This window comes from Spermophilus citellus (assembly GCF_964194105.1).
Source record: "Spermophilus citellus genome assembly, chromosome: 3".
NCBI classification, from domain to species: Eukaryota; Metazoa; Chordata; class Mammalia; order Rodentia; family Sciuridae; genus Spermophilus; species Spermophilus citellus.
Window position 1 is genome coordinate 17,515,747 of NC_138184.1, and position 19,330 is coordinate 17,535,076.

Genomic DNA, 19,330 nt, shown 5'->3' on the forward strand with positions numbered 1-19,330 from the left:
AATAAATAAATAAATAAATAAAAAATAAAACACAGTCAAAAAATAAAACTGATCAGAAAAACATTAACCTAGGTTTGTATGAGCTCAAAAATAAAATAGAACTTTATGATGTGGAAAAATGCAATAATAAAATAGATACTGAAAAAAAAAAACCTTGGTTAATCACTGTCGCAGATGTAAGAATAGCCAAGCTGGAGCTCTGGATGTCAGCTGTTATGGATTTGAGTCAAATCATCTTCTTTTTCTGTAGAAATTGTTTTAGTTAATCTCTCTGGAATCCAAATCGGTTGCTGTTCATCCTGTGGGAAAACACAGACAGCGCCCCGATTCCAGACTATCACTGGATCCGGGCCTTTCCATTGTCCTGTTAGAATATCTTTCCAAAGTACCTTAGGCTTATGTACATTTTTGGGGTACAAATGTCTTTCCGCAGCACTAAGTCCCGATGAATCTAAATTTAAAAAGTTTAGAGTAAAAAGGGTTATTTTAAGTTTATCTTTGGGGGATATATACCCCTTTCCAATTCCCTCCTTTTGTTTTAATAAGTACATTTTAATAGTTTGATGAGCTCTTTCAACTATGCCTTGTCCTTGTGGATTGTATGGAATTCCTGTTATGTGAGTAATACCAAATGATGAGCAAAATTGTTTAAAAGAGGAGGAAGTATAACCAGGACCGTTGTCCGTTTTTAACTGTTTTGGAACGCCCACAGTGGCAAAATTTTGTAAGCAATGAGCTATAACATCTTTAGTTTTTTCTCCGGCATGAAGGGAGCCCATCAAAAATCCGGAAGAGGTATCAACTGTAACATGTAAATATTTTAATTTTCCAAATTCTGGCAAGTGTGTGACGTCCATCTGCCAAATATGGTTAGGTATTAGTCCTCTAGGATTGACTCCAAGATTAACTTGTGGTAAAAATGTCACACAATTTTGACATTGTTTTATTATATGTCTGGCCTGTTCTTTAGTTATTTTAAAACGCTTTTGTAAAGTATTAGCATTGACATGGAACCTTTTATGAAAATTTATAGCTTCTTCTATTGTGGAGAAAATATGTATGTCATGTGTAGATTTATCTGCTAGTTCATTGCCCATACTAAGGGCTCCAGGCAATCCTGTATGTGCCCTGATATGACCTATGAAGAATGGATCTTTTCGGTCCCAGATTAGACTTTGTATATCGGAAAACAAAGAGAAAACAGTAGAGGAAGGGGAAATCCTACCAGCATCTTCAAGGGAATTAATAGCATTAACTACATACTGACTATCAGAAAATAAATTAAATACAGAATCTTTAAACATCATAAAAGCTTGTAATACTGCATTAAGCTCTACCTTTTGAGCTGATTGTTTGGGTACTAAAAATGTAAAAGTTTGATCAGGAGTAACTACTGCTGCTGTACCATTATTTGACCCATCAGTGAATATATTTGGAGCATTTATGATAGGGGTTTTTCTTGTCATTTTTGGAAAAACTACAGGATGCTTAGACCAAAAAGACAACAAAGGATTAGATGGTAAGTGATTATCAAATGAAACACTAGTTTTACACAGGATTATTGCCCAAGTATTTAACTCATTAGCTAACTCATCAATTTGATCCATAGTATATGGAGTAATAATTTTATTGGGAGAAATCCCAAACACTCCCTTAGCTGCTTTTATTCCTTTGAGTATTAATTGTCCTACAGCCTCAGGATATCTAGTAAGAATAGTGTTAGGGGAATAAGATAAATGTATCCACAATAATGGACCTTCTTGCCAAAATACTCCTGTAGGAATATTTTTTGTTGGTAGTACAATAAATAATAAAGGCAAACTTATATCAATTCTATCCAAATGCATATTTTCCATATATGTTTCAATGATTTTTAATACTTTTCTTGCTTCAGGCGTTAACATGCGGGGTGAATTTGGATCTGATGGACCTTTTAGAATATCAAATAAAGGTCCTAACTCTCCTGTTGGTATGCCTAGATAAGGCCTTATCCAATTTATGTCTCCCAATAACTTTTGAAAGTCATTAAGTGATTTGAGTTGATCTACTCGTATTTGAATTTTTGGTGGACGGACCATGGTTGAGGATAATAGAACTCCTAAATAATTAATTGGAAGATTTAATTGTACTTTATCTATTGCTATCTCTAGATTATAGTTTTTCAATAAGTTTGTAAGTGTGGCATAACATTCTAGTAATGTGTTTTTATCTTTATGTGCCAATAACACATCATCCATATAGTGAAATATTTGTAGTTCAGGATTTTGGTTTCTAAGTGGCTGGATTGCTTTATTAACATAAATTTGACACATAGTTGGGCTGTTAGCCATCCCTTGAGGGAGTACTTTCCATTCATATCTCTGATCAGGACCTTCATGATTCAGTGCAGGGATAGAAAATGCAAAATGTGGACTATCCTCGGGATGAATTGGAATTGAAAAGAAACAATCTTTAATATCTATAACTAAAACATGCCAGGTTTTTGGTAAAGCAGACAATTGAGGAATCCCTGATTGAGCAGGTCCCATAATAACCATCTCATTATTAATGGCTCTTAAATCTTGTAATAATCTCCATTTACCAGATTTCTTTTTAATGACAAAAATGGGAGTATTATAGGGGGATACGGAAGGTTGTATATGTCCTTCCGCTAACTGTTGTCTGACCAAGTCATGGGCTACTTGTATCTTTTCTTTAGTCAAGGGCCACTGAGGAACCCACACTGGTCTTTCTGATTTCCAAGTAATTTTGATTGTCTCAGTGGCCCTTTCTGAAAACCCAATTCATGTCTATTTATTTCTTGATCTATTTGAATAGGTGCTGTCATACCTTGTTCTTGTTCTCTTAATCTTTTTTCTTTCCTAAAGCCTTGTTTAGCCCTAGTAGTGGGCGCGTTAGGATTGATGTTATTTGTTAATGTCAATCCTAATTGATCTAGGACATCTCGTCCCCATAAATTTACAGGAAGATGATCCAATACATAGGGCTGTATAGTTCCTTCACATCCTTCAGGATCCCTCCAATCTAATACCATAGCACTTCTATGGGGATTTGTTGCCACTCCTAGGCCTCGAAGCGTTTGAGTGGCTTGTTGTAATGGCCAATATTTTGGCCATTCTTGACGAGAGATGACACTAAGGTCAGCTCCTGTGTCCAGCAGCCCATTAAAGTCATGTCCTTGAATATTTAATTTTAGCATTGGGCGAGAATCTAAATTCAAAGACAGCATAGCCCAATCTACACCTGTGGAGCCTAATCCCTTGGAACCTCTTTCTACATTACAACTGGAAAATTTATCATGCAGGCTGGGTATTATTAATAACTGTGCTATTCTATCTCCTGGTGAAATTACTGATATACCTCTTGGAGAACTAGCTATAATTTTTATTTCACCTTCATAATCGGGATCAATTACCCCAGGACTTATCATAAGTCCTTTTAGTGTAGAAGAACTGCGTCCCAATAATAAGCCTACTGTTCCCTGGGGAAGAGGTCCTTTTACTCCTGTGGGAATGATTTGAATTCCCATCTCTGGGGTTAGTACTGCTCTGGCAGAGGCGCAGATGTCCAGCCCTGCGCTCCCTCTAGTTTGTCTGATGAGGGATTTAATGGATAATGCGTCCTGGGCACTACCTTGATGGGGCTGTTGGGTTCCTCCATTGCCCCATATATTTGTGGTTTGGGGCCCCGGGGCATTGGGCCCTCTAGTCCGTTTTTTGGCAATGGAGCTTGATACCTTTCTCCACGATATCGTGGGTAAACACTTGGTCCTTGTCCGTTTTTTGATAACGGAATACCCTCTATGGTGGTTTGAGAACGGCATTCATTAGCCCAATGTCTCCCTCTACGGCATCGTGGGCAAATACCTGGTATTCTATTCCTTTGATATCCAGCTTTGTTAAACCCTCCTCTTATGGGGCAACTCCTTTTAAAATGTCCTGTTTGATTACAATTATAGCATGTTCTTGGCCTGGCATCTAAAGCCTGTTGTACTGCTGCTAAGACTTGCCCCTGTTCATTAATGTCTCTACATAATTTAATATATGTGTTTAAATCCTCATGTCTCCATGGTCTAATGACCTCTCTGCAGCAACGATTTGCTTGGTCATAAGCCAGTTGTTTTATAAATGGCATTACCTGTTCTGTATTTCCAAATATCCTAGAGGCTGACTGAATAAGTCTATCTACAAATTCAGCATAAGGTTCATTAGTTCCTTGTATTACCTTAGATAATTGACCTTGTAAGTCTCCATGCCCCTGTAAAGTTTTCCATGCCCTAACTGCATCTACAGCAATTTGTGCGTACACACCAGGGTCATATTCAATTTGTTGTCTTTGACCCTCATAAGGTCCCTTCCCCAAAAGCATTTCTATATTTCTTTGAGGATAACCAGCTTCTGCATTTCGCCTAGCTGTCTCCATGCAAAATTCCTCATTGGCAACCTTCCATAACAAATATTGTCCTCCGTTTAGCACAGATCGACACATGTTAGCCCAATCTGCTGGTGTCATGTCCAAGTTGGTAACAGATTCGACCATGCTTATTGTGAAGGGAGCTTGCGGCCCATAGGTCGTTACAGCCTCCTTTAATTGCTTTATTGTTTTGAAATCTAAAGCACGGTGAATTCGTTGCCCTCCTGCCTGCTCAAGTACAGGGCATGCTAATCTTTGGGGTCCTGCCTCAGAATTCCGTCCATCAACTACGGGAATTGAGGGCCGCTCAGCGGTAGATGGAGCTGTTGGCTGAGTTACGCCCTCTGGTGATAGAACGGAGTTGGTAGCAACCTCCTGTTGTAATTCTCCACCTGATGGCTGCTTGTCCTCTAAGCTTGCTTTTTTTAAATTTTCCTCTGTCTGACTAGCTTGAGAGACCTTCTCTTTTGCTTGACCTAGCGTTTTTTCTACCATAGTCTGGACCTCTAACAATTTACTTAACAGTTTTTCGGTTTGTTTTTTATTGGATTCTAATCTACTATAACCTAACCCAATAAGGTAGGATAAAACAAAGCCGAAGCAGAATGAAACAAAGACGGAGCAGACAATGGTTGTATCAATTTTCTCTTTCTCAGGGCTGAATAACTTCAAACCTTGAGCCAACCATTTTTTCCAGTTCGCCTGAGAAAATTCTAGGGCTAGGGAGCTCGAAATAAAAACAAAATAAATCAAAACAAGAACACATTGTTTTCTGAGAAGGTCATCCATCCTGTCGCCTTCCCTCAGGGGCGAGCAATTTACTCACCTCTAAGCTTCAGGCGTTCCCCGCACGGGCCGCCAAATGCCGCAGTCTTGGCTGGGCACAGAATCACGAGCCAATCAAGCAGGAACAAAACTTTATTTTGAAAAAGCCGCTAACACTCTCAGCGCCAGCAAGTCAAAAACCGATCCTCCCACGAGGGTGTCCGACCGGAACCGCGCGCCGACCGGAACCCCGGGGTCCCCCGGACCTCCCCCGGAATTTCCTCCTACTATCCTTCCCCAACCAATGGGAACTCTCCAAGAGTCTGGTAACATGAGTCCGTAACATGAGTCCGGTAGCAGGCCAAGGTGAACAGCGGGAGTCCAATTTGCATATGAATGTAAATCTTAACATAATCATCTCAGTGGCTAGCTGGCGTCACTTTACAACCAAAGGTGCCATACATTGTATATTTGCTTGTGGCTCCTAGCAAGAGGTACATGTGAGAACAAGAGAGTGGTCAGGTTGTCCATGAGAGCAAAGATTCTCCATACTGAGAAATCAAACCCATCCTGCCAGTTCTGACCACTAAAAACTCCTCTTGTGAAGATACTTGGCAAAAGCACTTCATATGAATTTGTTTTGTGCAATATTAAAATAAAGCAATGTATAGTTGGCTCTCTAGATCTGTGGTTTCTGCATCTGTAGATTAAACTAACTGAAGGTGGAAAATAGTTGAAAAAATATTTTCATTTGTAGTGAACATGTACAGTCTTTGGCTTCAAAAATATAGTCATTTTGTGACCTCTCGTAAACTGTCATTATTCCCTAAATAATACAATTATTTACATAGCATTTATAATATATTAGGTATCATAAGTTATCAAGAGATGATTTAAAGTCTACAGGAGGATGTGTGTAGATTATATACAGATACCACATATCATTTTACATAAAGTAATTGAACATCTGAAGGACAACTGTACAAATAGTCAAACATTCCCCTTTATAGGTAGATATTTAAACAATGCAAGTCTAAATATTCAACTCATTAAAAACTATGAAATTTCAAGGTCCAATAATTTGAAAAATGTATTTACACTATAAGCAGAAACATTAGCCATCCTACCCCAGTGTCATGACATTAGCTGAGCAGGTGTTTACTAAGTACCTACTATGTGCCACACCATTCCAATGTCACATAGACACAGGCAATTGAGTTTCTACTCATGTGACATTTAAGACGGATGGGCTAAGAGCAAATACACAAACAAGAAATCCATCAGCTGTAGCAGGTACCTTGTGGTGACTTTAATTGGGGTCATGACAGAGTAATGGTTGGGTGGCTTATTGAAGTTTGTGTGTCTTTGAGGTGACATCAAATCTGAGATTGGAATGACATTAAGTCAACAAAGAAAAAAGGCTGAAGAAAGATATAATTTAATGAGAAATTATAAGACAAAAAAGTGCAAAGGCCCTGTGAGAACTCCTGGCTATTTGAGGCCAGGGTAATGGGTGAGGGAGTGAGTTATGAGGAAAGTTAAAGAGACAAGTAGGAGCTAACTCTTGTAAGTTGTGAGGACAAACCTAACTTTCGCTTGCCTGTGACAGAAACTCGTTGGCAGGATAATGGCCCCCAAAGATGTCCACATGCTAATCTTCAGAACTCTGAATACGTTACCTTCATGGAACAAATAACTCTGTAGATATGATTAAGGTTAAAAACCTTGGGAAAGGGAGAATGACCTGGATTACCCAGTGGGCCCAATGTATCAGATGAGCCCTTAAAGATGGAGAATCTTTCCTGGTTGTGGTTGGAGGAAGAGCTGTGATGATGTAAAGATCAGAGAGATGTTATGTTCCTGGCCCTGAACATGGAGAAAAGGACTCTGAGCCAAGGAATGCAGACAACCTCAATATGCTGAGAACAGTAAGGAAACAGATTCCCCCCAGTTTCCAGAAAGAAAATAGCCCTATGTCGATACTTTGATTTCAGCCCACTGAGTTCATATTGGACTTTTCACCCACAGAATATTTTAAGGTTCATCTAAGCATCTAAGTTGTAGCATGTATCAGTATTTCATTCCTTTTTATTCCATTATATTGGATGGAACACAGTTTGCCCATTCATCTCTCTCTCTCTCTCTCTTTTTTTTTTTTTTTTTTTTTTTTAGTACCTGGAATTGAACTCAGGGGCACTCAACCACTGAGCCACATCCCCAGCCTTATTTTGTATTTTATTTAGAGACAAGATCTCACTGAGTTGCTTAGTGCCTTGTTAAGTTGCTGAGGCTGGCTTTGAATTCTCGATCCTCCAGTCACAGCCTCCAGAACCACTGGGATTATAAGTGTGCACCACAGCGCCTGGCCCATTCATCCATTTTTTTAAAATATTTTTTTTGGTTGTAGATGAACACAATATCTTTATTTTTTATTTATTTACATGGTGCTGAGGATCAAACCCAGGACCCTATGCATGCAAGGCAAGTGCTCTACCACTGAGCTACAACCCCAGCCCCCCCCCATTCATCTTTTGATGGACATATGAGTTGTTCCCACTTTCCGTTTATTATGAGTAATGCTGCTATGAACATACAGGTAAAAGGTTTTGTATACATACACAACTAGAAAGTCAAATCGTAGTAATTTCATGAGGAAATACCAAAACGCTCTGCACAGTATTTATACCATTTTACATTTTCACTAAATATGTATGAGAGTTCCAATTTATCAATATCATCAATAATACTTGTTATTGTCTACTTTTTTATTATAGCCATTCTCGTGGGTGTGAGGTAGTATCTCATTATTATTATTTTTTTTAACATTTATTATGCCATGAATTCATAGGGAAAAGTTTCCAGCAGTTCAGGCTCCTTTCCATTTGTTCTCACAAAATGTGCTTCTCTGGGGCAGGCTGGCGCTTCAGATGAACCCAGGTACCTTTCTCTTTGGCTTCCTTCTTTTTCTGATCATTTTCCTTCACACATTTCAGGAAGCTGTCTCGGCTCTTAGAGTGCTTAATATGCTCAATACACACATTGATTCTCTTGGCAAGAATCTTGCCCTTAACTTGCTTATTCACAACAATGCCAACTGCATGCTGGGTAATATTGTAGACTCTCCCAGTTTTGCCATAACATTTGTGGGGCATTCCTTTTTTGAACAGTACCCATTCCCTTGATGTCTACAATATCACCCTTCTTGTAGATTCGCATATATGTGGCCAAAGGAACAACTCCATGTTTTTTAAAAGGCCTGGAGAACATATATCGGGTTCCTATCCTCTTTCCCTTTGTGTTTGTCATTTTGGCGAATTACTGAAAGATGGTGGTTCTGGCCAAAAAGTTCTCATTATTTTATTTATTTATTTTTTTTAGAGAGAGAGAGAGAGAGAGAGAGAGAGAGAGAGACAGAGAGAGAGAGAATTTTAATATTTATTTTTTAGTTATCGGCGGACACAACATCTTTGTTTTTGTATGTGGTGCTGAGGATCAAACCTGGGCCACAGGCATGCCAGGCAGACACGCTACTGCTTGAGCCACATCCCCAGCCCTCTCATTATGTTTTTGATTTGCATTTCCCTATCGACTAATGATGTTGAGCATCTTTTCAAGTGCTTATCAGCCATCTGTATATCTTCTTTGGAGAAATGTCTTTTCAATTCCTTATCCCCTCTCCCCAGTGTTTTCGAACCCAGGATCTCCTGCAAGCTAGGCAAATTCTCTATCATTAAAGTACACCCCCAGCCCAATGTTTGAGTACATTTTTGTATGGTGTGAGGTAGGGCTCCAACTAACTTCCTTCCTTCCTTCCCCTTCCTCCCTTCCTCCCTCCCTTCCTTCTTTCCTTCCTTCCTTCCTTCGTGTGTGATGCTGGAGATGGAACCCAGGGCCTTGCGCATACCAGGTAAGCGTTCTATCCCTGAGCTACATCCCCAATCCCCCAAATTCATTCTTTTGCACACGAATATCCAGCTGTCCCAGCACCAACTATTGAAGAGATTATTCTTTCCCCATTGAAGGTCTTGACACACTGGTCAAAAATCAATTTGCCACAGATGTTTGGGTTCATTTCTGTATTTTCAATTCTATTCTATTGATCAGTTTGCCTATTCTCATTGAAATGCATTTTTACATATTTACTTACTTTTAATTTTAGTTTATTTACTTTTGAGACAGGGTCTTATTATATTGATCAGGCTAGCTTCAAATTCTTGTGCTCCAGTGATTCTCCCATCTCAGCTTCCTGGGTAGCTGGGTCTTTAGGTGTGGGCCACCAAGTCCGGCTAAAATGCATCTTAAAAAGATCACTGTGGTCACTCTTTGGAGATTAGAGTAAAGGAAGGCAAGAGTGGAACCAAAAATAATAGTCAGACGAGGCTATTATAGCCTGAGTAGGACAGAAATGCTGCTAGCTTAGATTTATGATAGTAGACATTAAAAAAAAAAATAGACCTTTTATTTTGGAAGTGGAGTCAACAGGAATTTCCCATAAACTGGTATCAGGTTTTAGGGAAAAAGGAGATTTGGGTATAAAGACCAGTTTTAGGTCTGAGCAAGTGGATGGTGGGCCTATTAACCGTGATAGTGGAGACACTGTAGTGGTTCAGATTCAGGAGGAAGGTTTGGAAAGCAGAACTGTGTTTTGATCAGGTTACATTTGAGATTCCTTGAGTTACTCAAGAGGAGGACTCAGATAGGTAGCTGGGTACATGGATGTGGACTCTACACTGGAAATATACAATATACAGTGAGGAGTTGCTAGCTTAGAGATGGTACTTAAAACCCCAAGACTTGCAGGAATCGCCACAGGAGAATGTGAATTGGGGGGATCGGGACCCAGCCCAGGAACAGGGACTTGACTTGTAAATGTCAAGCAAAACAAACATCCATAAAGGAGACTGGGACCAAACTGGGGAACCAAGAAAAAGGATTTTAGGAGAGAGGCATAATCTTTGAGAAATGAGAGGCCAAGGGTGACTCATGGAGGGAGAAGGTTAGAGAGGAAATGGAGAGGAAGTAGAAGCAGCAACCACAAACTCTGTGACGTCTTATCATGAAGGAGAGCAAAGAAGTACAGCAGGTGCTAAAAGAAATGGTGTATAAATAATGTTTTTTATATTCTGTTTTTTAAATGTGACAGCCTGAGAACGAGACTGCTCCTCCCAGTTATCTACTCCCATGAGATAATAACTTGTGGTGAACACGCCTTGCCTTTCACATGCAAGCCAACCAATCCAAAGCTCACATCCCCAACCACCTCCTTTAACTCACACAGCAAGCCAATATTTCCCCTGTCCTGAATCACCCCAGGGCCAGGGCCTGGATGACTAGGGCCACCCCGATACCCAGAGCTTGCTGAAATTATTCACACTATTCAATTCCAAGCTTGCTCAAACTGGCCTACCCTGACTCGTCCATTTCTTCTTGCGGAAATCACTACAAAGTCTCTGGGCCATTCTTTCCCCTTGTTCCTTTTGCCTCCTGATTGAACCAGAAGCTTCTCCACATGGCCTTGTGTGGCACAGTGTGCCCCCTCTTCTTGAAAACTATAAGAAATTAACTCTTCTTTCAAAGGCAGCTGTCTCCATTTCTCTCACCTTGCCATGCCTGGTTAAAACAAATCCCAGGTACAAATCAAGACAAGGTGAGTCAAGGGAAGGCTGTAGCTTCCTTGTGTTTTTAATTGGTTCATTCATTTGGTTTTTTTATAGTGCTGGGGATGATCCAGGCCCTCACAAATGCTAGACAAGCACTCTACTACTGAGCTACGTCCTTAGACTTTTTAATTTTATTTTGAGATAGGTTTTCATTAAGTTGCCCAGGTTGGCCTTGAGCTTGTGATCCTCTGCCTCAGCCTCTTTAGTAGTTGGGATTATAGGAGTATGCCAATACACCTGGCTTTTTTTTTGTGTGTGTGTGTGTGCATTTTTAAAGGTAGGAGACATTAACACATGTTTATATGCCAAACAGCCAGTCTAGAGGGAGAACATGATAATGAAAAAGAGGCAGTGAGGGTAACTGAAATTGCAATGGTGTGTACATGTAGCAGAACTTCTGTGAGCAAGTTTGATGAATACTATGCCATTATTTTAATATTTACTATTATGATAAGTTTAAATTCCGTACCTCTGTCATCCAAGCACTCAATATTAAAAGATACTGCAGCCAGGCGCAGTGACACATGCCTGTAATCCCAGCAGTTTGGGAGGCTGAGGCAGGAGGATCATAAGATCACAAGTTCAAAGCTAGCCTCAGTAAATTAGCAAGGCCCTGAGCAAATTAGCAAGACCCTATCCCAAAAATAAAAAGTAAAAGAAGCTAAGGATGTGGCTCAGTGTTTAAGTACCTCTGAGTTCAATCCCTAGTACAAAAAAAAAAAAAAAAAAAAAAGAGAGAGAGATACTGCAGGCCAGGCACAGTGGTGCATGACTACAATCCCAGCAACTCAGGAATCTGAGGCAGGAGAATCAGACAGGGAAATTTAGTGAGACCCTATATCAAAATAAAAAATAAAAAATGGGGCGGGGATGCAGTTCAATGGAAAAAGTGCCCATGGGTTCAATACCCAGGACTATCACTGAAAAAAAGATACTGAATGTGTAGCTCAGTGGTAGAACACTTGCCTAGCAAGTGGCAGGCCCTGAGTCAATCCCCAACTCTGTTCAACAACAATAACAGACAAACAAAAAACAAAAAACAAAACTACTGCCCACGGCTGAATGGATAATACATCTGAAAATCAATAATTTCATAATGGAAATCAGATGTGATTAACATCATGAGGAAGGTCAAACATTACCATAGTACCCTATGCTGCTATGAGTCTTCTGATTTTTCAAGGGCCTTTTAAATTTACCATGCACCCTGTGGGATGCTTTTCAAAAGGCTGGGGTACAGCATGAAAATCCATGTCTCTGAACTCCAAATATGAGAATGTGGGGGATGAGATTTACCTTCTGTAAATCTAAACGTAAGTGTTAGTTTTTCTGATGTAGTATGCAGTAGTCGACCACCGAGGATACTGAGCCTAAAATGTTAGGCTCAAGCCACAGAAGCAGTATTGCCATTAATTAGAATGGACTCCAGTTGGAGTTTCTTTTTCCTCCCTATAAATTTCATTCTAACAAGAAGAGGAAAGAGAGTGAAGTTGGCTATTCTGCTTCCCTAAAGCAGACTCTAAGACTATTTTTCATCAATTTTCTATTTATAAAACATCTTACTTTAAATACAGTATAAAGAAAATTTTAATGCATGCAAAATAATTTCACAGTGTTTCTACAACTTATGATGAAAAGAAAATTGCCTAAATTTTGAACTTGTTCTTGGCCTAGAGTAGACTGAGGAGCTGACTGCACTGCTTAAACAAACTGTTACTGACCAGTGAGTCCAGAAGGTTACCAAGGGGATGAAGTCACCTACTTGGTGGACACACCCTAAGGTAACCACCAATGAGTCAGGCCCTTATATAATGCTATTTCCTTAAGTTCAGGCAGAACCTGTGATTTGCAATGTGGCAAAGGTGATGGTACAGTCTCTCCTGTGGTTATGTGACATTACCTATGACTTCAAACCTTAGCTGACTGAAAAGTCACCTGCTAGCCTTGAAGCCATGTGCCACGCAGTAAGGGCTGGTGATAGGGAAACTCTGGGTGGCCTCTAGAAGCTAATAGCAGCCCACAGCTGACAGCCAGGAATTATACAAGGACCCCAGTCCTCCAACTGGAAGGAACTGAATTCTGTCAACAACCACATGAGATTGAGATAGGAACACAGCCTGCCTTCTGAGACACCGGGAAGAGGACCCAGTTAAGCTGTGCCCAGATTCCTCACCTAAGGAAATGTTGAGATCATAAGTGTGTTATTTTAAGCCCCTAGTTTATGGTAATTTGTTACATAGCAATAGACAGCTGTTACTACTTAAGTGATTATAAATCAATGATTGGCGACTAGGAGAAAAAGAGTGCTGATAGTGGCCCTGCTAACAAATATATAAACGTACTCTATTAAATCCATGCATCAGCATTAAATCAATAGTAACAATAAGGGCCAGGGGTGTGGCTCAACGGTAGCACTTGCCTAGCACAGGCATCACCCTGAGTTCAATCCCCAGCATCACTCACACACACACACATACACACACACACACACACACACACACACACACACAATTTCAATCAATGACCAATAAAAAATGTGGAGAAAATTATTTCTTTAAAAAAAATTCAATCAATGAGAAATAATAAATCATTTAAATAAATAGATTTTGAGGATGCTTCTAAATTAACAAAACAACCAAATTAAAAGAAAAAAACCCCAAGACTTCTGAAATATTGAGAATCACACAGAATAATGCCAGAAAATGAAAGTAATGAACTGTATTTCTGCTAGTCTAATTTAATGGATATTAATGAGACAAACAATATTGAGCAACTACTATATTCTGGTCACTGTTCAGGAACAAGGAACCCAGAAATGAATAGAACATAATCCACATTCTGTAGTCTACTAACAATATGTTATAGCTTCTAATTTAGGCTATAATTTCTGAGCAGTTCCAAGCAATTATGAAGCAACTTGTTTTACTTAGCAAGGTATAATTTTAGTTTAGTTTTTTTAAACTTTTTTTTTTTTTTTTAGTTTTAGATGGACACAATATCTTTATTTAGTTTGTTTGTTTTTTTTTTTTTTTTTTTTTTTGTGGTGCTGGAGATTGAACCCAGTGCCTCACATGTGCTAGGCAAGCGCTCTATGCTCTACCATTGAGCCACAACCCCAGCCCACAGGTATAATTTTAAATTACATAGGCATATGAGATATATTCAGAGACCTTGTCTCTGTAGAACAGTATACTTCTTGAAAAAAATTTCCTTGACATCAATGATCTAACACCTGAACCAAAGATAGAATCAAACCTCTATAATTACTCTAATTTCTAGAAAGGTTATTTTTATTATAAAGAACCTAATAACATTATGCATCTCTTTTACAAAACAAAAATTAGAAGACATGTTCTCTACCCTTAAGAAATAAAACCTTTCTGGGAGAAGTGGTGCACATTTGTAATCCCAAAAGTTTGGGAGGCTGAGGCAGGAGGATCACAGTTTCAAAGCCAGCCTGAGCAACTTAGCAATGTCCTAAGCAACTTAGTGAGATCCTGTTCAAAATTTTGAAAAATAGGGCTAGGGTTGTAGCTTAGTGGTAGAGCACTTGCCTAGCATGTAGGAGGTACTGGGTTTGATCCTTAGCACCACATAAAAATAAATAAATAAAATAAAGGTATTGTGTTCATTTACAATTAAAAAAAAATGTTTACAAATTTTAAAAATAAGTTTAAAAAGGGCTGGGGATGCTGGGGATATAGCTCAGTTGGTAGAGTGCATGCCTGCATACACAGGCCCTGGGTTCAATCCCCAGCATCAAAACAAAAACAAACAAACAAAAAGGGCTGGGGATGTGGTTTAGTGATTAAGTGACCCTGGGTTCAATCCCTGATACAAAAGGAAAAAAAAAAATAGAGAAATGAAGAAATAAAACCTTGATAGAAGGGCTGGGGGATATAACTCAGTTGGTAGAGTGCTTGTCTTGCATGCACAAGGCCCTGGGTTCGATTCCCAGCACCAAAATAAAATAAAATAAAAACAACAAAAAACCTTGATATAAAGCCTAGATTGTCACAGAGGACCCTAAACTTCAGGAAGGAATATAGCTCAGGAGGCAGATGCCCTGTCATTTCAAAATAAGGTTCTTAATAATAGTGAAATTGGGAAGGATCAATGTGTAATAAATGCCATAAATCAACTGCAGTGGTCACTTTAAAAACAAACCCATAATGAAAGAAAGACAGCAAACAAAGACTGAGAACATGTAGGGATTCTCAAATTCAATTATTGGCGTTATTACAGTAATTTAAGCAAAATAAAGCTTTGGACCAGGAACTAGATTTGGAACCAAGAAAGAAGAAAAATTGTTTAACATGACACAAGAAAAAATCTGCAGGACTGGAAAAAACAACAACAGCATCTTTCAGACAGAACAAATGTAAGTCTGTAAAAAGCTCACTACAATGTCATTTCCTAATTTGTCCATTGACGGGTCCAACTAACACAACTATATTTCTTATCAAAACCATAACCCTGAGTGTTTCTGCACCATGTTTTAGCCAGAAAATCGAGAAGTTGTGCTCCATTTGTGTACAATATGTCAAAATGCATTCTACTGTCAGGTATGACCAATTAGAACAAATAAAAACCAACCAACAAACAAACAAACCACAACTTCTTGTCTACTGATCAGAAATATGAAATGGCATTTCATGGCCTGCCTCAAAAACACCCTCTCTAACCCCTTAGTAGAGTGTTTGAGGCTCTATCCCAGTTCTCTCTGACTCTCCTTCCTCTGGACTCTCGGAAGTCCTCTTTTTTCAAGGTCCAGGACTAGAATGGGTTGCCCTATCACAATTTCCTTTGTAAAATGGCACAGTATTTACATATACCTTTATGTATCCTCCCATATACTCTAAATCATCTCAAGATTATTTATAACACCTAATACAGTATAAATGTAATTTGTTCAGATGCAATTTTTTCAATATATTTTTCAACATATTTCAATCTGAGGTTGGTTAGATCTTGTGGATGCAGAATCCTTGGGTACAGAGAGCTTGGATACGGTGAGGAAGAGATTCCATCCAGCTGTGTTTTTTTCACATTGGAGTAAGTGACTCATCTAAGGACTAAAGATTGTTGTTGGGACTTGGGTGACCCTCAGAAACTGTAGAGTTTGTCTACAAGCTAGGTTCAATGAAGTAAGGAATCTGAAAATTTTGAAATTTCAAAATAAAAACTCCAGGGGTCTTTCTACTTCAGAAAGAAGCCAGGAATGAGCAAACAGCTAAGTAACAACTATATTATCAAGTAAAGCATGAATAATACTCTCCACCCCCATTTAATTTCTTAGCCTTAAAAAAAACAAACAAGCTGGGGATAGTGTGCATGCCTGTAATTCCAGCTACTTAAGAGGCTGAGGCTGGAGGATCACAAGTTCAAGGACAGCCTAAGGAACTTTATGAGATCCTGTCTAGGGGGAAAAAAAGCTCTAGAAGATATTTCAAGGTGTTCCTGGCTTCAATCTCTCATGCTGCAAACAAACAAACAATAACAACAAAAAACTGCCTTCTAAAACAGCAAAGAAGAGTTGAGTGACTACATTCCCTTCTAAAGACTCTCTAGGGCAACTAGAATCTCAAGGGATTACTGCAAGGAAAATACAGCGGCCTTGGGGCTGTGCTGGGTCCACAGATGCCTGAAAAACCTAAGGAAGATCACACCTGGGCAGAGCTCTCCCCTCATGCAGCTCCCCTCCCAGACTGGAAGGAGCATAAGCAGCTCCCAGGAAACCAGTGTTGCTTCTGTGGTAACAGTTCCTAGGTGTGAAGAGCATATATCTCCCCAGCTCCTTCTAATCCTTCCAGAATCTCTTCAGTGCCATGACACTTTACTGCTAGGTGCCAGGCATTGTGCATAGCCCTGGGAATAAAAGGGAAAAAGTATAACAAAGCCTAAACTTTGTTAGGTCATCACAGTAAGGTACTCTCTTCTGGCTTAGCCTGTGAATTACCTCTAAACTGTGCACTCCTGTTATGTCAAGTCTATCATATGCCTTATTTCCGAATTAACTCCAAGAGGAGTTAGTGCAACTCCGGCTCTTTAGGCTTCTGAGGCTTGTACCCCCTACTTTTCTGCAAAGAACATCTTAGCCATCTTGGTTTTTCTAGCACCTGGCAGTGCTCCAAAAAGTAGAATGAACATAGTTGGAGGATGAGAGTACTCCTAACTTTGCAGATAGAAGCTATACAACTGCAGAGTCAACATTCCACAAGAGGAAAAGAAAATAAAGTTTGAAAAACAAATGCATGGCTGGGCATGGTGGCACGTTACCTGTAATCCCAGCAACTCAGGAGGCTGAGGCAGGAAGATTGTGAGTTCAAAACCCACCTCAGGGCTGGGGATGTGGCTCAAGCAGTAGCGCGCTCGTCTGGCATGCGTGCAGCACCACATACAAAAACAAAGATGCTGTGTCCGCCGAAAACTAAAAAATAAATATTAAAAAAAAGTTCTCTCTCTCTCTCTCTTAAAAAAAAAAAAAAAAAAACACCCACCTCAGCAACTCAGCAAGACCCTGTCTCAAAATAAAATATTAAAAAAAGAGACACTGGGTTCAATCCCTGGTACTAAACAACAAAACCCAAATGCATATTGCATCTTTTTCTTTGCCTCATTCTTCCTGAAGCTGTTGGATTTTTTGTTTTTGTATTATTATTATTATTATTTATTTTTTTTTTTGCAGTGCTGGGAATGGAACCCAGGGCCTTGCATATCCCTCTACTATTGTGCTACACCTTCCAGCCCCTGGGGCTGCTGTTTACCTGGCTTTATAATCCATCTTTATGAATGACTTTGGTGGCTGTACAGTCTGCCCTACAGATCCTAGTTCCATCCCTAAGGAACAACCTTCACCTCAAAACAGGCCCCTTAGAATTACAGTCTCATCTTCCAAAATGACTTCAGTCCTTTCCTATTTTCTAATAATTCCAGCAAGCCCCAAACACAGTGAACTATCTTGTGAAGCTGACTTCACCAATTCTGTCTGACAAGTGGTGGATGGGGTAAATGGGCAGGTGGTCTTAAAACTTGCTTTGATTTTTCCCATTGCAACTGGAATAAAATCCAAAGTCCTTACTGAGACTTGTAGGCTCCAGCTATAATCAGGTTCCAGTCTTTTTCCAAACTCAACTCTTTCCCTGGCTCTCCTTGACCAGGAACTTTCTCTCCCTGGATCCCAGGACCTCTGAAGGTTCCATCCCTTCTCCAGGGCCTGCCTTCTCCATCTGGCATCCCACAATATGCCTTCCTTTCCTTACAGCTTTACCAGAATATATACTTCTTTATACTTACTTTCTCTCCCCCAAACCATGAACTTGAAAGCAAAGATTATGTCAGCACCTGGTTTAGTGACCTGCACTTAGTAAATGTCCAATAAATATTTGCCAAATTCATTTTAAAAAAAAGGCGGGGTCCTCCATCTCCACCCATCTCCCTCACAAATCCTTCTCCCCAAAGCTCTGAATGGTTCCCACACAAATTCACCCCAGTTTAACTTCAGTCTTCTACACAGACTTTCTGAACCCCTTTCCCCACCATTATCTGCCCTCCAAATTTGCCATCCTGTTAAATCCCACCAACCGATCCATTTAGACGTTCGTTCGCCCTTCAACAATCCGGAGTGTACCCATCTCTCGGCCCTTCCCTCCCTCCAGTAACCCCTAAACTCTCTTTCACTATACACATCCCTCTCGCTCCAGGACCCAGCTCCTTAAACCCTTCACCCTCTGCTTAGTCCCATAAGGCCCGTCCAACCCATTCCATTTTATTCCCCTACATCCCTCGTCCTTGGAAACCTTCAGGCCTTCTCAAGCCCCCATATTTGTCTGCACCTCCTCCGCACCCAGATGTTGGTCCCAGTCCCCTTCTCGCCCTAGTTGCCCCAGTCCTCCTCGTCGGCCCGCCCCGTTCAGTGGCCCCCGACAAGCCCGCAAGGAGCACCTGGCCTGCGCCTCGTCCAGGCTCTGGTCAGTGATGGCCATGATCTGCTGCAGGACGTCGCTCGTGTCAGGGCCTGGCGGAGGCCCGGGAGGCGGGTGGCGCGGGGCAGGTGGTGGCTGCGCGGGGCTAGGCGAGCGCAGCGGGGCGTCCATGGGCGGCGCGGCCAGGGGGGAGCTGAGGAGGAGCCGCCGGGCCTAGAGCGCTCGCGCGGGCGGCGCAGCCAACCGCCGCTGCCTATGGACTCCGCCCCCTTCGCTGGCAGCCAACCACATACCGCTGCGCACCTTGAAGACACGCCTCCACGTCCCTGTCAGCCAACCAGGCTCCGTGCACCGCCCCCATGACACGCCCCGAACTGACCCCTGCCAACCGCCCAGGACGTGCTCGGGTGTTGCGGAGGCACTTCCCACTCTCACCCTCTTCCAATCTGAGTTAGTGCAACTCCGGCTCCTTTAGGCTTCTGAGGCTTGCACCCCCTACTTCTCCGCAGTACATGCATTCTTCTCAGAGTCCCCGCTTCTCCACCGAGAGCCCTCAGGGACCCCACT

General features: G+C 40.8%; 1 protein-coding gene and 1 pseudogene across 3 annotated transcripts in view; both read right to left on the reverse strand.

Moving 5' to 3' along the window:
- Positions 1–19,106, reverse strand: part of PBX4 (PBX homeobox 4) — a 42,407-nt gene extending 23,301 nt beyond the window's left edge. Inside the window, exons 1-2 of one of the 2 annotated variants that reach the window (XM_081285188.1) lie at positions 18,783–18,906; positions 17,118–17,268 (exon numbers count right to left, since the gene is read on the reverse strand). Coding sequence is in view for 1 of the 2 variants with exons in the window: in XM_081285187.1 (XP_081141313.1) it covers positions 18,783–18,934 (152 nt within the window). In the remaining variant the exon portion in view is untranslated. Of the gene's footprint in view, positions 1–17,117; positions 17,269–18,782 lie in introns of both variants that reach the window. The other variant, XM_081285187.1, reaches the window with a different exon arrangement.
- On the reverse strand, positions 8,008–8,526 carry LOC308645193 (large ribosomal subunit protein eL21-like; annotated as a pseudogene). Its single transcript has one exon. The product of its transcript is annotated as a large ribosomal subunit protein eL21-like (transcript).
- Positions 19,107–19,330: the final 224 nt, after the last annotated feature.